Here is an 18,026-nt window from a genome sequence, read left to right on the forward strand (position 1 = left end):
AGTTGCTGCAAAAGGGAATTATCCTGCAGCCAGCTCTAATGACTAACTCTGAGTAAGGGGATAGAAAATATGCCTCGGCTGTTATTGCCTCTCCTGGGTGTTGTGAAGATGAGTGAGGCTATGTCTGAAGATGAAAAATGCTGTGCGAGAGCCATGTTTTGTTTGTGTCCTTTTATGACTCGGACTCCCAGGTTCGTTAATTTTCAGGCTAAATCATAAAGCAACAATTTTTAGTTTGTACATAGAAGTGCCTGTAGTTCTTAATGTATTGCATCTATTCAGGATTAGATTGTAAATTTACAATCTACCCCTAATGAAGGGCATTGAATAGCAGCCCTGCCGCAGGAACAGACCAGGGACCTCGTTGTGACCGAGTTGAAATTCCCTCCCTGATTCCCCTTTTGCTTCAGGAAGGAAGTAATCTACTACTGGTCTTCCTTCATCAGTTCAACCGTGCTGGCCAGCATATGGAGGACTCTGATCATTACCCACCGGTGCCTCCTCACTTACGTGGGAGGGGTGTAACACCCCATCAGAGATGACTTCTTCCTCGCCTTCCCCACACACACACGGACCCACCCCTTGCAGGGTGGGTAAGGGGGCACCTTACACCCCCTTAATCCCCTGTGCTGGTGTGTACAGAAAAGGACAGTCCTGCCCTCTGTCTCTTAGAGTATCTCTACACAGCAAAGCAACACCTGCAGCTGGCCTGTGGGGCTCGCGCTGCAGTGTTGTTTCACTGCTGTGTAGACTTCTGGGCCTGGGCTGGAGACCCGAGGGCTGGGACTCTCTCTCACCTTGCAGGGTCTTAGAGCCCAAGCCTGGAAGTCTACCCAGCAGTGAAACAATCCCACAACCCGAGCCTGGTGAGCCCAAGTCATCTGGCATGGGCCAACTGCGTGTTGGCTAGTTGTAGTGTATAGACACCTTTATTCATCAGTGAGTTTCCAGAGCCCAGGCTTGCTTTGTGTCAGTACGGCCGGTCCTACTGCTATTTTTAGTGGCAGGAAAAGCAAAAATATCCACATATATGAGCAGCTCTGTGTCTGGAAGTAGCTGAAATTCAATTTCACAGAGTTTGGGTTTTTTTCCCCTAGAAATATGGTGATATTCGATACGAGGATGTCGAGAGCATGCGCTGCAGGAACAGGCTGTATGTGATCCAGACGCTAGAAGTTACTACAAAACAGAACGTGGTAAGTGTCCTGAAAGGACGGACGCTGTGGACCACGTGCAGTAGCATATGTTGCCTTTCCTCGGCTGGACTTCCTCCCTTTTGGAAACTGCAAGCGTATGAATGAGGATGACCTAGAATATCCACAGATGAGTGAATAACACCTTGGAGGCTGAAATCCCTCTCTGATGGGTGTCTGTAGTAAATGGGGGTTTGGTCCAAGATCGTTTGAATCTGTGAGCTGCTGATCTAGGTATTGGTAACACCATAGGCTTGCAAGGACTCCGCGCTACATTTCTGTGACTCTCTGCACTGATCAGAACGGGCTGATTTTGTATTTCTGTGTGCTGCTGTTAAATTGTTAGTGCACTTCCCTTAGAGACATAAGGTAGTGTAAAAAGCCTTTAATGACACAATGAAACACCGAGCACTAAAGTAATAACCAATTAATAACTTAATGTCATTGTACATTCTGTTTTGCAAGGAAGAAGAAGAGCAAAGTCCTAATAACCAATAAACCACCAATGAAACACCACTGAGGAGATAACTGTATTGCAATATAAAAAGGGTCACTTTTTAATATGTGTACTTGTATATTTAACTCTTGGTGCCAGTAGCTGCACGTGCCCCTGGAAATTTAAACTCCCTACTGTGAGTGAAGGTTGCAGTTGGTTTCCTTGGCTTGCTTGTTTCTTCAGTGGTTGACCCCTAGTAAATAGCTTTAAAACCAGGCTAATACCTCTTTCTGCAGTAAATGGTCACTGGAAATGCTGCAGTAACTTATTGTGAGCACTGAGACCATAACTGTTGTATTTCTTGGATATGGTTAAGACATTGTGAATGCGGATGTAGGTCTTGCAGCTGGAGTTGTGTACTTGAATTCCTAATTCTCTGTAATGAAAAATAAACTCTTTGTTTGCATGAACTGAAAGTGCCATTTGTCCCTTATGAATGAAGCCACATATTGCATTAGTATACATAATCTGGTATACAAGAGTTGGCTTCTGGTTTCTATAGTGTAGGATCAACACCCACAGGCAATGTGCTTTGAGTTTATTCTCTCCTCTTCGGGATAGTATGTGGTCCTCGACTTGTTTCCAGTCGAGATTCTGTACTCAGTCCCTAATTGTAAGCTGCAAAAAATCTGCAGGAAAATTCAAACAACTTCTTAAATGTGAGCTAAAATCTTGGAGAGCACTGGAATAAGACTGTAGAGCAAAGACGGGGAAAGTCACCATTTAATTTTTTTATTTTAATTTATTTTAGCTGCGTGTTGTGTCCCAGGATGTAAAATTCAGTCCTAGTGACCTGGAAGAGCTTTATGAATTATTCAAGGTAATGTGCTATTTTTCTTTAATGCCCTCATTTGCAAAATGTCTGTATTTAGGGTCAGTTCTAATAAGGAAACGTCAGTTCCAACCTAATGAAAAGGAAGATTTAATATATACACTTTACGATGTCATACTCAAATAACACTGGAAACAAAATTCAAAATCTTTTTTCCCCAAGCAGAATTTTCCTTTCTCCTGGTCTAAAGCTTTGCCTTTTCTTTGTAGAAGGAACATTTTCTGTCCTGTTACTGGAGTGCAAATAGCCCTGTCCTGAGACACCATGACCCCAGTCTGCCATATCTGGACCAGTATCGGATCGACTGCCAGCAGTTCAGGGTCCTCTATCACCTCTTGAGTCCATGGGCCCATTGTGCAAACAGGGACTCTCTTGCACTGTGGACATTCAGATTGCTGGACGAAAACGCCGATTGCCTTATAAACTTCAAAGAATTTGCCTGTTCACTTGGTATGAGACTATCGAATACATACACTGTATTGACACGGGCTTGATCCAAAGAGGTACTGGGTTCCCTCAATTCCCTTTGTTAACCATTGGAATTGAGAGTGCTCAGTATCCTGCAGGATCAGGCCCAACTATGGACTAAAGTGAGCCACCTGGCTTATAGAGTATATTTATAACTTCAGATGTGGGGGTTGCTTAGGCTGGTTGACAATGGTTTAAAATGATTTGTGCACGCTCTGGTTGTGCCCTCTATATATAAAGGGGGCAAAGCAGTTTCTGTTGTTATCCTCTGACTTCACATTCTAGTAATTTTTCTGAAACATTGGGCTGAAATTTTCCATGCTTGGTCTATATTAATGCAACTTTAAGTATGAAATTCCCGAAAGCTAGGAAGTTCAGAAGTTCAGGTTCTGAACAGTGTTAACTTGCCCATATTGCACAACCTGTCTGTCTGATTAAAAGTACTTTCCACGCTATGTATCATCACACAGACAGCACGTGCAACCCAGCCAAGTTAATGTAATTTTTACTGACTTTTTCTTTATTTAGCTGTGAATTAAATGCAACCTTAATGTTGCATTAACATTTTTTTTTGCACGTCTGATATTCTGGAATGCTGTTGTGTAGGAGTAAATGTTTAACAAAAACGCCAACAAAACATCACACTGTGTGATGTGATTTCCTTATGTGGCAAGTACATTGTGCATTCAGCTCTGTCTACATTTCTGTCTGCCATGCCTGCAATTTTAACCATTACTGAGAAGGATTCTTTAGCTAAATAAACACGACTCTCTTTGTCTAGGTACTAAGAGGAGGCTTAAAATGTGTTAACATGTAAAACATCCATCATTTCACAGTATAGACAAACCCAAGTTCAGCTGCATGGGATAGTACTTTTCTTCAGCCTCCTCTCACATGTCCAACTTCAGTCATGCTCAGCTGTTCCTGTGTTCATGTGTCCAACCTTTGAACTAATTGAATGGAACGTCTTGCCTTTCTCCTCTAACAGATGTCATGTATAATGGAAGTTTCACTGACAAACTGAAGCTGCTTTTTAAGCTGCACATCCCTCCAGGTAAGTTTTTTAGCAGTGTTGTTTGAGGCGTTTTCTCTTGGCTACTACTCTCTTTCCATCACACTCTTTCATTCTTTAATTTTCCAGGCTTGCATGTTCCTCCTTGTTTCACTAGTACAAAGTGCACACTGCCAACCCACAGCTGTAGTACCTGGGCCTGCTTTACCTAGTGTGGTGTATTCCACTGGACCAAGAAAGCCCTAGTACGTTCCTAGAGCACTTCTCCTTTGTCCACAGGGACAACCATACCCGTATGTTGTTTGTGCTGCCAAAGAGCACTTGTCACTGAGTTTCTGTTATACGTTAGCTGCTCTTCGGAAGCCTCATGTCGTTATTTTCAGCCACTGATTTTGCTACTAAATTTGTACCTCAGCTCTGTTACATTGTACCGTATTGACTTTTCAGTATTTTGCCATGAAAGTCTGGACAGAGATGACATGGGAAAATGCAAAGTGATTTCAGAGATGATGTAAGACTATAGGACTTGAAACTGTACTTAATCCAAATGATAAAGCCCAGGTAAAGTCTAGGAAGGGAGGTCACCATACATCTTAAGATGCACCGTTTTGTAGAGACATTTGTTCACTAAAGACCTAATCCAAAGCCTACAGAAATCTATGGGAGTCTTTCCATTAACTTCACTGAGTTGCAGACCCAATCCCTAAGGCCTCTGTTCAGCAAAGTACTTAAGCACATGCTTAATTGTCTTAACTACAGTGGGGCTAAAGCATGTGTTTAAAGTTAAGAACGTGCTTAAGTGCTTTGCTAAATTTGGGCCTTAATGTGGAAAATGTTCTGAGGAAAGGCGGGATGTTTTGGAAGCTTAACCACCAGTCTGGGAATCAAGTAATCGTGTTTCTTTTACCTGCTCTGCCAGATCTTGGGCAATTCCCTTAACCTCACAGGGGGATTGAGAGTTTTCCTCACTTATGTTTCTAAAGCACTTTGAAATCCTCAACCAAAAAGTACTAAGCCCTGAACCTGCAAATGGGTCTGCACAGGCAGGCCCCACTGAAGTTTGCAGATCTCTAGAGGGGTGGATCCGTGCACCTGTATGGAGCCCTGCTGACTCTGGTGAGAATCCACCTGCACTGATTCTGTTGCAGTATCAGGGCCTAAATCAGTGTGGTTTATTTATAAAAAATATTTTGTTTCCATGTTCTTTCAGAAACCTTTACTAATGGCTGTTTGCTGAGCATTTTGGTGTCATTAGTTTTGAGTACAACTTTGTCCAGCAGTGGGGTTTGTACTGAGGAATTTCATCTCCACGCACTTGGAGAGTGTGCTAAATGTTCTGTATTCTTTTCTCTTTACTGTTATTTCCTTATTTTTTTCCTCCTCCACCCCCTCCTTTAGTTCATGTAGTACTGAGAGACCATAAGAAAGTTTCTTGGCTGTCACTATGTTGATGGCCCAGGTACCACTATGTCCGCTTTCGATTGATTGCACTAGTTTTTCCTGCAGCTTTTACTGAAGTGGAATCTCTAAGCCCTTCCAAAGGTGATGATCTTTCAAAAGAAGAGCTGATTCATTTCAGTCAACTCAATGGTAAGCCCCAGCATGCTTCGTTTATTACAAAGAATTAGTGATATTCTATTAGCTCTACTGCAGTAGAGCTCAGTCACCCTAATCAGGACTGGGGCCTATTGTGAGAGGTGCTGTATTAATGCCCATGAAGACACAAGTCCTGCCCCCAAAGAATATTTATGTAAAACGTTCTCCCGATGACACGAATCCTTTATAAAAGCACCACCCTTGAAGATCATATATATCCCACAAGGCAGTGCAGAAGTTCTCCATAAATATCCACTTACTCTCTTCTCAGAGTGTTTTTTCTGTATCACTGTGTGTTGCCTCAGGTTGAAATGCTGGTTACTGGCTAGATTCTGTGGAATACCACAATAAGCAGTACTTAGTTATTATTTCATGTGTTTGTTTATTTGTATTATGGTAGCATCTAGGAGCCCCAGTCATGGGATATAGAGGTGGGTGCTATACAAACACACAGAACAAAAAAACCTAAGGAGCTTACAGTCTTAAGACAGGAGACAGTGGGTAGAAACAGACAGATGGGAAAACACAAGGAACAATGAGAAAATACTGGTCAGCGTGATAGGCAGTGATCTCAGCACACCAGAAGCCTAATCGTTGTTAGGTTTTCTTTTTGTTTAACTACTGCCTGTATGCTTATCGCTGTACTCAGAAACAAAGGAAGACTCCCTGCCCCAGGGAGTTGAACATCTAAATTCATAATCTTTTTGAGGTTTCAGAAACCACCTTCTCCATTTCTGAAGTCCCATGCAAAAAGAGGCGAGTCCAAGTTGCTAGGGATCTATACAGAACATTTCCTTTAGGAAACTCAGTCATTGCTCTTCCTTGGAGTTGACTTCCCTTTCTCCTTCATAAGCTGTGTGTGAGAGGTTTAGCTCCACAGTAGCAGTACAATATCTGCAGTAAACATTCCACCCAGCCTCCACCAGTCTTGAACACCTGGGGGCAGAGAGGTAATGGGGAGGATCTGAGACTAGGCAGCTGACTCTGGCTCCTTCTGTCTCAGCTAGCTCTGCAGTATGGTTGGCAACTCTTGCTCTTCGGTGCATCCATATAGCTTCTTCTCTGTTACAGCTGAGTTCAATATACAAGCAACATGTGTCTTAAATAGCCTTGTTGAAGAAGGGAATTTTGATAAAGGGAAACACAGTATAAACTCAATCTGTGAAAGAAACACCAAATACTTTTTTTTCTCTTCAAATGTAGTTTCCTCTCCTGTGGATATTCAGGAAGCTGATGCTTTGAAGAGAAGCCCAGAAAAAGGTAAAGAATCTCGATCAGCAAAGTTAGACTCTCAGTGACCCAGTGTTGCCTTTAGGAGAGAGAAATCGGGCACATGTGTGGAGAGGAAATGGAGCATCTCAGCAGCATGACTGCTCCTACATGATGGCATTAATGTCTAATCTCTTTGTATTGTTGGGCTTACTCAGGGCAGGTCACAGGTAGGGGTTATATTCATCTCTATGCCCACTCCATCCTTGGTCTGACTAAGACTGTTGAGTAGGAACTTGACTGAGGGTACCAGCTCATTTCACATAATTCACTAACATTCACCTGTTGACTTTTTGTCATTTCTGTCTGATCTGGTGTAGATTTGAACTGATAACCTGGAGGAGAAACCTCTGTGTCTATTACCAGCTGAGACATCATATGATTCCCTTCCCCTTCGCATGGTTCAATTCATGTTTTAGAAAAACCAAGAACATTTATTACTGAATTGATACAGATTGTGTGGTCAAGTAATTTCAGACTAGACATTGTTCATGAGAAACATATCATCTTGACACTTCGCAAAAACACTGTCCATCTTATGGGCCAAACCTGGTACTTCTAACCTGAACTCCATAAAGGCTTTGGAGAGAAGTTGGATTTGAATTCTCAGATCAAAATCTGCCCCTGCAATTGGATCCCAAGCTTGGTTGGCAAATAACCAAAATCTCACAAGGAAAATTGACCTCAGGATATCTGTACCATTTTAAGATCTTGGAAATTCACAGCAGTTCCATTGTCTTGTGCCAAAATCCTGTGAGAATATCTCTCTGCCACTGTCAGATCTGAACGTGAACCCTAGCCCCGACTCTGGTTCTCACCTGAACCTTGGCCTAAATCTCAGCCCATGTCTTTTCATAGTTCTGTATAGGAAACCTTGTGCACTGATTATATTTCTTTCCTTTAATATGTGATGATCATGTCCAAAAGAAAATATAAGCCAAATGTTCCAGGACACACATGACTTCTTAGCAGAAGATGTTCCCAAGTGGAATATGTCAGATTTCCATTAGTTCTGAAATATTCTTTTCTCTCAATCAGGTAAAGAGAAGATTGATATTCAGACCTATCTGAAGCAATGGCAAGATGAACTTCTTAAAAAAGAAGAAAATATTAAGGATTTGCCTAGAATGAACCAGGTAAAACTGTCTCTCTAACTCCTGTGTCAGTCTAGTTTTTCGCTTTCTCTCTCCTTGAGATCAGCTTAATGGCTAAAACACCGTGTGTTCATAGGGTCTCTTCACTTTGGGTAGGTCCATACTTACCGCGTGGGTCGACGCGGTGAGTTCGACTTCTCGGAGTTCGAACTACTGCGTCTAATCAAGACGCGATAGTTCGAACTCCCCACGCGCTCCGGTCGACTCCGGAACTCCACCACCGCGAACGGCGGTGGCGGAGTCGACCTTGGAGCTGCGGAGTTCAACCCCGCCGCGTCTGGACAGGTAAGTCAGTCGAACTAAGGTAGTTCGACTTCAGCTACGCTATTCGCGTAGCTGAAGTCGCGTACCTTAGTTCGACCCGCCCCCCGTAGTGTAGACCAGACCTTTGAGTCCTATACTTTAACCACTAGACTGTCTTTCTAAATTGTTATAATCCTGGCTGAATGTTTTCATTGCCTCTAGTATTCATTAAGGGCGCTACGTCTAAGTGGCTTAGGCCTGGTTGACATATGGTGTCTGTACCAGCATAACTGTAAATTAGGTGTATGATTTTTTTTTTGCCAATAGTTATTCCAGTACAGCCCCTAGCCTGAATGCATACCTCATACTGAACCACTATAGTTAAACGGTACAAATTTTGTATAAGGAGAAGCCCTCAGGAGCACAAGTCACTTGAAGGGCACGTCTGAAAATTCCACCATAAGGGTCCATTACAGGTAGCGAGCTGTTCATTCAGGTCTCCTGTAAAACCACCGCCCCAGAAAAAGCAATGTACTAAGCACCAATCAGAGTAAATCATCGCTATTGATTCTTAGAACAGCTGCAGTCCATAATCAAGACTTTAACCATGACAGAAGTTCTTGTTTTTAACCACATGGTAAATGCTATATGACAGGGTTCATCTGTTGTTCCTGATACAGAACTCTAAATATTGCAGTAGCAAACACACCAGAAGGGACCCTCCATAAAGTTTCTCTTCAGTTAAGGACAATCCTGTGAGCTGAGTTGTGCACATGCATTTCCCAAAGGTCTATACGAGTATTTCTCACTTGACTGAAAGTTTCATACAGACCATTTTTATTGTTCAGGTTACTTTTTCAGTTAGCATAAGACGAGCAGGCGGTGTGGGGGGGTATACTTAATGGCAGGAGGGGGCACAGGGCAACAGAAGCCCTGTGTTTAATCCTTGTCTGAGACGAAAGACAAATCTTGCCATCTTCGTTCCATTTCTCTGATAGTTCGTGCTCTGTTATTTGTTTAAGTGTTTGCCAGAGTTCTCTGAACGTGACCTTAGTTCCCATTTATAACACTCAGCCTGGTTATTATGTATTAAGGCATCGATGGAAGGGGGAGAAAAGATTAGTCTTTTTCTGACTAAGACCCTTTGTTTGATTCTAGAAGAGTGTCTAGGCCATCACTTACCCGTTAGGAACCATTTATAGGAATGACTTTAGCGCCATTACAAAACAGTTGCATGCATCTCTTTGATGGATGTAATAATGGTCCATTCTCCCTTCTGGGTAAGGTTAGGCATATTTCAAAGGGGGAAATGGTCATGGTGCTTTTAGAGGATGCTTTTCCATGAGAAATTATTTTAAGAAGGTGGAAGTAAAGAATACTAGCTACAAAGAAAAGCCTGTTGCTATGGCTTTGAGTTGATGTTCTCTGAACAGTCTCCTCCTTAACTCTCCCTAGTTCCAGTTCATCCAGTTCTCAAAGACTTTATACAACCTGTTCCACGGGGACCCTGAAGAGGAGTTGTTATATTGGGCTATAGCAACTGTCACCAGCCTCTTGCTGAAGATGGAAGAAGTTGGGAGAAGACTACAAAGCCCCACTTCACCAGCCAAAAGCCCAGCTTCTGCAGCAGAATCCAGCGCGGGCAGCCAGAACACTCTAAAGAAAGACAGTGCACCCCAACAGACTGAGCGCAGGAATGTACAAAGCACTCGCAGAGACGACCAGGAATGGTCTTTTGCCTTTGAGCAGATCCTGGCATCCTTGTTAAATGAACCAGCTTTGGTGAGATTTTTTGAGAAACCTCTAGACATAAAAGCCAAGGTAGAAAATGCTAAAACTTCACAATTAAAAGCGAGAACCAGAGTATAGGTTTTTTTGTTTTTGTTTTTTTTCTCACCTTTGCACCCTATGTAACACAAAGGCCATTGCTATGGAAAGTGAGCATTGTTTATACTGAGAACGAGATTTGAGGATTTAGCTTTAACTACCAGATAACAATATGTGTTGAAGTAATTAAAAACACTTTGAAGCACAATCACATCTTTGTGTTGTTCAGAAATATCAGTATAGCTCAAAAAGGACAGAAAAGTAAACGGCATTTTTACCATATTATACAAAATATGCAATATTACTAAAAAAAATACTAAATGTGACCCATAGAGGGCACTATTGCAAAACTTTCAGTATGACTACTATTACTGGTTGCGTACATCTTGATTTACTGTTCATTGTTGTGATGAATATGATGATTTTCTGCCAGTTATAAGTAGTACTTGATATCTAAGTGTTTTACTTTCAGGCTGGTTTAATTTCAAAATAACCATTTCTAAATCTGCATGTAAACTCACACCAACCCAGGGCAAAAGCCTCAGTGCTAAGGGGAATAGAGTTTTTGGACTGGTAGCCTTGATAGTCACAGGAGCATTGTTGCTAAAGAAGGAAGTTTCCATTCTTTTATTTGTTGCTGTACTGTAGTGTTAATCTTGTCTTTATCAGACCTCACTGGCTTCTAGTGAATAGCTGGTGTCAGAGCTGGGCCTGAATCTATGCAAAATTCAGACCAGAATCCTGATTTCCCAAATGGCACCATTTCTACATTGGATCTGTACGCCCTGGAATTTTGGGGACCCAGATTTTGTAGCTCGGGTGTGATTTCCATCTGAGTAATTTTCCATCTGACTCCATGGTTTCCTGCATCAACCCAGATGAGTAGGTTACCCCTTCCCGCCAACATTCTGTATCCCTGAGATGCAAGAATGGGGGAGTTAACTGATACTCTTGTGGCTCCCCTGTTGCACAAGGGTGAGAACGCTGGGGACGGATCATCAAAAGGTGTAACTTCCAATCAAATGTATTCCAGTGTACTTGCTGGAGTCGCAAAGAAATGGGCAGACAATGGCTAATCCCTTTTTCTGTATAAGGAATTAGGATGTGATGTAATGCACTTAAATTTTGTCTGGATCCACTTGCAGGCAGGGGAGGGATAGCTTGCTCATCTGGTGCATGTTGGAGAAAGACATGATTTTGTTTGAATGTTATCTCAAAATCTAATAGTAGCCATCAATAGCCACCTCCTATCAGTTGAATTATGACTGCTGAGCCGGGTGACTGACCTGCTGCAGCAGATGCTGCTTTGTTACCTTTGACTCTAAGCTCAAGCTTGTAACTGTTAGTCTTTTGCCATTGGTCTTCTCTTTTGGATTATTACCAGTGTGATAGTTTATATCAGTGGTTCCCAACCTTTTCGTCTGGCGGGCGCCAGACAAAGGACAGTGGCGGCGGTGGAGCACCCGCCAAAATGCTGCCGAATTTCTGCGGCATTTCGGCGGTGACGCCCCTTGATGACGTTGCCTGTTGGCGGCAAGTGACGTCATCAAGAGGCGTCGCCGCCGAAACGCCGCAGAAATTCGGTGGATGCTCTACCGCCGGCCAGGATGCGGGCGCATTTAGATGCACCGTGTTGGGGACCCCTGGTTTATATCCATCAGGACATATAGCAGCAACAAAATCCTTCGGAGTCTGAAAGTCAGGTTTTTAAGTATGTCAGCAGGAAAAAAAAAACTTTTTTGAGTCATAATCAACAAAGGAGCCATCTCTTTATTGTAAGGATCCTTTGAGGCAAGCTCTGTTAATGTTACTGAGAAATTGTTGACTCAACTGCTATGTAGTGTGCATAAAAGGGAGGGGGAGAAAACCTTGTATTTTTACAAAATTGATAAGCTGCAAATGTTAAGTGGTAAACTGCTTAAAATGCATATTTCTAAGGCATGAATTACAATCTTTCACTGCAAAGCAGCACTGTTTTTATAAGGTGTATGTTTATAAAGAATTAGGACAGGAGGTGGTACCAATATTAGGTGCTTTTTCTATGTTGCTTACATGGAGTAGAAACAAAACTAAGATTTCTGAACTTGGCTGTATATTGCAACACAACGCTGAAATTCTGTCACTGTGAGTGGGAGGAAAGTTACCATGCCTCCTGAATGTGTAAAACCATTTCTTCCTAATCTCAGGAATTAATGTAAATTGATCTCAACTGAAGGAATAATTACAAAAAATTGGATAATATATACAGAAAGTGAAATTAGGAAGCTTAAACGTAGCTTTAGGTTATATAATTTTGATTTGTATATTATGGATTGAAGTGTGAAAAGCTTATATCCTTTCTCATGTATATTTCTAAGGCAGAGATGGATACTACTGCATGGATCTGTATATCTGTGTTTACTAATTGTTTTCATTGCATATTTTCACTGTTTTAAAAACAAAAAGCAGGTAACTTTTGATGTTCTAGGCAAGGGCTTGATTGATCAGGCAAACCTTTACTCATGTGAGTAAACAGTATGCAAGCAACCCCATTGAAGTCAATGCAACTACGTGTGAAAAAGGGTGAGCAGCATCAAGCCATATGTTTTTAATTTCAGACTTCATTGTGGGTTAACAAGTATGGTGTATTTGCCAAGCAAGAGAAGTTAAAGGCTTATTGAGTTTTTGTGGTGGGTGGGGAAACAAGTTATAAAAAGAGTTAGACGCAGGTTAAATTATATGCAGGAAGGAGGTGTTAAAGAAGTCTGAAAAATGTAGTGGTATTGATATTAAATGGCTGTTATGCAAAAATAGGCACTTTTACAAATGTCATGCACTTTCTATTAATGTTAGTCAAAAGGACCATACAGAAAGCCAATTATCAATTATATATCAATTCTGTACCTGCGTCTATAGTAGAATTATCACATATATTTATACACAGAATGACCAGCATACATGTAAAATCTGCTTAAAACTAAAAGTTAGGGGTACAATTATTATTTTTTATTATCCTAAGAGATTATTTTTAGTTGTTTGTTTGTTATAGATTTTTGAACGAAGAAAATGTAATGTCTTTTTTTGTCATTCCTTTATACACCTGTGTTCTGGTCCAGCAAAAAATTGCCTTGACCTTCTGTGCCATGTGAGCTCTAGATGGTAAGGATTGATGGATCAGCCTTGCAGGGCAAAGCCTCCTTGAGGAAATCATCTTTCTGTAGGTGGCAAGGAGTTGTGCAGTTGCTCTAGTGGGAAGAGCTCATGAAACTCCAGGTGCTTGGAGGCTGCAGACCAGCTTCTGATCCCTCTCACACCAGTTCTTAGTCCTGATCTGGAACACCCTTAATATTTAGTACTCAAGTGTAGGATTTGAAGCAAGTGGGTGAGTGTTTGCAGGAGGTCAAGGGAGAGGATCTTGCTTCACACTGTGCTGAGTGAGTTTAGACTCTGACCCTCTGTCTCTTTTGTGTCCCTTTCCTACCCCACTCACTGTGGAGATGGCCTGGCTAACAAAATATATAAAAACTCGGAGGCAAAACCCTTCTCCTCCCCATTGACTCTCTGCTGTGGGATTCCCTACTCTAAGGTGACAAAGGAATAATAGCTGGGTTAACCACTCTACTTACAAGTGCTCTAGCAGAGCATATCTGTACTTGGGAGCTTTGACCCTTTAAAATTATCTGTGGAGATGCAGAGAGTAACCCCCACTCCTGGGTTAGGATACTGTGGGAGACTGCACATCCTCTGGTTTCTATTGAATAAGCCCAATTGCCACATATAGATGAGTATTGGACTGAGCAGAGTTTTTGGCAAAGATCCAGGCAGTTGCAGAACCTACTCAACCACTGCCTAGAAGGAACTTCCCATTGGAACCTTCAGTGACTTTTATACGGGCCAGCAGCTAGAGAGGTGATTTTTGCCCTAGGGAGGGCCCCGTAATCCCCACACACACAAAACGACATGGACATTTTCATGAAAAAAAGTCCCCTGCTTTTTTTTGGGGGGGTGGGGGTGGGGAGAGGAGGGAATGTATGTTGCATCCAAAATAAAACTGGCATTGATTCTGGGGGAAGTTTATCTGGATAGGGTTTGCTAATATTAATGGTTTTTTATTCATATTCATTTTCATTTCTTAAATTGGATTAGGTGGTATGTGAAAACATCAGCATGACTTTAAAGACAATACAATCACATGGTTACCCCATTACGTCCTCACCTGCTTTCAGGAACTGACAATCTTTTAGCGATCAGTATGGTCTGAGTAATCCTCCCTCCCTCAGGCACTCTTACTGGGCATATAAAATGGCTTTCTAAAATGAGTGAGGAAAAGCCAAACTACCAGTCCAAGGGAATGGCTAACAAAAAGGTAGTGTGCCCCTGAGGCAAGTGAACTAAAAAGGTCCATTAGGTTTTTGGTTTTTTTTTCCACCTACCTCAGCAGCAGGATTGACCACAGTTCCGGACACACTGGGTGACCTTTTAATAGTTTCAGCTGGGAATGGCAAATTCACTGTGGCGCTCTCACTAAAATCAATGAGTGTTACGTTTACAGATTGAAGGAAGAGCAGGACCCAATATTGTAATTGTTTGAAAAAAGACAAGCACTTTAATGTTTTCTAGGAAGTTAGGGGTGAGCTCAGTCATATGGTACTAAAAATCACTTAAGGTTCACTCCGTCCAACACAGTAATTGTTCAGTACTTGTAGATGGCCATAACATACTGATCTTTTTAGTAGTTTGCCAGCATAGCAACTAAGACATGGATATGTTTATTTACATTAATAAAAGAGCCTCCATCCAGTTGTACTATACAAATTCTTATATTTAATTGAATTGTTATTTGAGTAAAAGAGTTCTTAACAGAATTATTCCAATTTATTTCCAGAGAGAAAAGATATTTTGTCTTTTTGCTACAGTTATATCACCAAGGATGCAAAACATGTTTATGTGCCGGCACGTTGGCTTTTTATACAATGTACTGTATGCAGTAAAGGTACTGTAAGTAATGAGATGTCAATAAACTTGTTTCACTTAAGAAAAAAAATCTGCTTTGGAGGCATGGTGTTCCCTTTTCATTGGGCGCCAGGTTTACTGTAATGTTTAACCAGCATGGGATTTTCAAAAGTGCCTTCAGGCTCACAAAGGCCAGTCCCATCCTTAGTACTTACTAAAAGCAGAATCTACAGTAGTAACAGAGAATGCTGCAGTGAACTACTGGATTTTGCAAAAGGCAGCGTTACCCTTTTGCAGGAAATGGGAATTGTGGGTGTGCAAAGATTGCAAAGTTTAGGACCTTAGTGAATGAAATGAAACTTTCCAAAGGTGGGACCCTAATTGAGAAGGCTGTGCCTTCAGTCGTCAGAGAACGTTGTGTCCCCTGGAACTGAGAGCTAAAAACCACTCAGTTGATGGAAGGCAAGGAGACGGTAGTCAAGTCCCAGACGATTTGGGGTTTAAATGTTATCCCAGCACCTTGAGGAAAACAGGAAGCCCGTGCATGGATGGTATGTACTTCCCAGGATGACTGGAGAGCAAGTGTGAACATTCAGGACCCTTTTTTTTTTTTTTCCAGGGTGTGGAGGGTATAGGTGCGTATACAAGACAAAGCCCCTAATATTGGGACATCTGATCACCCTAGCACTCCCAGTGCCATGTGGATTTTAGCAGTTATATGCAGCAGATCCAGTTCAGACACTATAAGCAGAGTCCATTTTTAGAGTCTTTGCCAAACCAATAACCAAAACACATGACTAAGCAGAGGCACAAGAAACCAGCCTCCCGCTGTCAATGACACTAGGTAGAGATGGAAACAAGCGAAAGCTGGGAGAACAAGGAAAATTGCAGTTAAAGAGGAGACCAGATTTCTAATCCCGGGATTGATTTATCCCAGTGTATGATCCTCACCTTTAGAATTCTAAAGTTGAGGACTGGGAATCCTGTTAACTTCTCTCTCTTCCCTCACTACCCCCTCCCCGTCCTTCTCCCAAAGGGATTTGTCGCTCCTCCCTTCTTTCCCAACCGGGCAAGGTCTGTCTTTCTGCTATCCTCCATTTGTGAGGATTCCCCACGGCGTCTACACCCAGCAGGCCCAGCCTGTGTTGTGAGCCACCCGCCTTTGTTGCGTTTGTGTGGCCAATTATATATGATGAGCCAGTTGCTGTGTTCGTAAGCCACATTCCACGGCTCCGATTAAGACTGTGCTGTAAGTACCAAGCAAAGCACACGTGTAAGAGGTCTTAAAAGTATACTTTTATTTTCTTCCAAAATACTATGTACACTCTGTTAAAGCTTGTCGAGATGCAATGGCTCCTATTCAATGGAGCTGTGCAGAGACATGTAATGCAAGACAACAATAAAATCTAACTGTCTTCATAAGACACTTCCTTTTTTCCATTACAAAATACTTTAACATTTATAAATTTATCTATATTTGACATCATATAAAATAAACTAATATTCATACTCAAGTCTAAGTTTTTACAGGGGATATAGTACAATATGTACAAGAACATTTCACTGTGTTTGTCAAACCAGCCTGGTTATAACTACCAGGCTTTAGCTTATAATGTACAAATATGCTAAAAGTGCAAGATTTGAATTAAAGCTGCCTGTGTTTTCAGAGGTCTGGAATTGTGTGGCCAAACGCGTACACAGGTGTGTACTGAAAGCCGGACAATGTTTATGACTTAGGGTGTGTCGCTCTGAGCCGGCGCCAATCTTTGGGCACACACTGTTGCGTTCCTACCGTCCAAAGGACAGCAATAAGCCCACTCTCTACTACTGGTAGAATGTGCATCCCATTGTAAGCGGACAAGCCCACCTGCTTACCGAAACCAGTGGACAATAGGCAATTGCAAACAGGTCACGAAAACACAGATCATTGCTAACACAGAGGTAAACAAATCAACGGTAACCTGAATAGGATCGCTTTATGTGAGAGCGCTCAGGGCCGACGGCTGAGGTCTGGATTCAGTATTTACACAGGTTAGGCTCCTGTTGCGTCGACTGGAGATTGCCTGAGTAAGGACTGAACAGAAACTGAGTAAAACCTGAGTAAGGACCTCAACAGTGTGGCGCGCTCATGATTGTCTGTCTGAAAACTGGGAGGAGCTTTGAAGGCAGCAAGAAAGGATGTGCATTCATGAAAGCTGCCTCTTCACATGAGTCAGAGGGACATGGCCCGTGTTAGCCAGGGCTTGTCAACATCCATCAATGACTCTTTTAGCCAAATTGCACTAACAGCGTGATAGACAGTGCAAAGAAGGGGTAGAGTGTTTTTTTCTTCTCAATAAAGTGCATGTTTTTTGAAAGGCCAATCCAAAAAAGGGTCCCAAACCCTGCATTCTAGGGCCACCATTTAGCCTCTTTTCTTTCCCCGATCTCCCCAGCCACAGCCATCCTCAAGGCCAAATTGTCACAGCTCCCAGCCATTCCTGACTGCAACCAGCTGGCAGAGGATGCCCATATTGCACATAGTAGCCATGTAAGTCTCAGCTGCACAATTGTCCAGCTCTGTGTTCCATAAGCAATAATGAAAAGGCAACTGCATGGATTGGGCCTGAGAGCTCCATAAAACATGGGCGTTCTCTGCACTACAGTGTGGCTTAGTGAAGGGTTCAGTGCCAACTGCTGGCCTCATTTACACGAGCCCCCACTGCCTGCAGCAGAGCTGAGACGGGTTTACAAGGCCACACCAGAGACAGCAGCCCAGCCGCACGAAGAGTGAAGAGGAGAATTTTTGGGCCTCGTTTTTTTTGTTTTTTTTTTTAACATTGGCTTTTGCACAAGCCCGTCTCCCGTCTTTCTTCCCTGCCAGCTCATTTTATTTTCCAGTAAAACTATTGGCAGTGGGGGAGCTAACCTAATACAGGGGCAAACAGCTGCTGAAAGGGCTGCTCAGGCAGCGGGGCTGGCGCTGATGGAGCAGCAGACGAGTCTGTGGCTGCTACTTGAGGCA

At 42.4% G+C, this 18,026-nt stretch overlaps 1 protein-coding gene across 4 annotated transcripts in view; it reads left to right on the plus strand.

The window, feature by feature from the left end:
- Nucleotides 1–15,099, plus strand: part of TBC1D8B (TBC1 domain family member 8B) — a 65,401-nt gene extending 50,302 nt beyond the window's left edge. For 3 of the 4 annotated variants that reach the window (XM_039488477.1, XM_039488474.1, XM_039488476.1), the window contains exons 14-21: nt 1,098–1,196; nt 2,441–2,509; nt 2,731–2,971; nt 3,978–4,043; nt 5,508–5,591; nt 6,801–6,857; nt 7,902–8,002; nt 9,719–15,099. In XM_039488477.1, coding sequence (XP_039344411.1) covers nt 1,098–1,196; nt 2,441–2,509; nt 2,731–2,971; nt 3,978–4,043; nt 5,508–5,591; nt 6,801–6,857; nt 7,902–8,002; nt 9,719–10,132 — 1,131 coding nt within the window. In that variant the 3' untranslated portion in view covers nt 10,133–15,099. The remainder of the gene's footprint in view (nt 1–1,097; nt 1,197–2,440; nt 2,510–2,730; nt 2,972–3,977; nt 4,044–5,507; nt 5,592–6,800; nt 6,858–7,901; nt 8,003–9,718) is intronic. The other variant, XM_039488475.1, reaches the window with a different exon arrangement.
- The last annotated feature ends 2,927 nt before the right edge of the window (nt 15,100–18,026 follow it).

This window comes from Mauremys reevesii, linkage group 9 (genome assembly GCF_016161935.1).
Source record: "Mauremys reevesii isolate NIE-2019 linkage group 9, ASM1616193v1, whole genome shotgun sequence".
Taxonomy (NCBI): domain Eukaryota; kingdom Metazoa; phylum Chordata; order Testudines; family Geoemydidae; genus Mauremys; species Mauremys reevesii.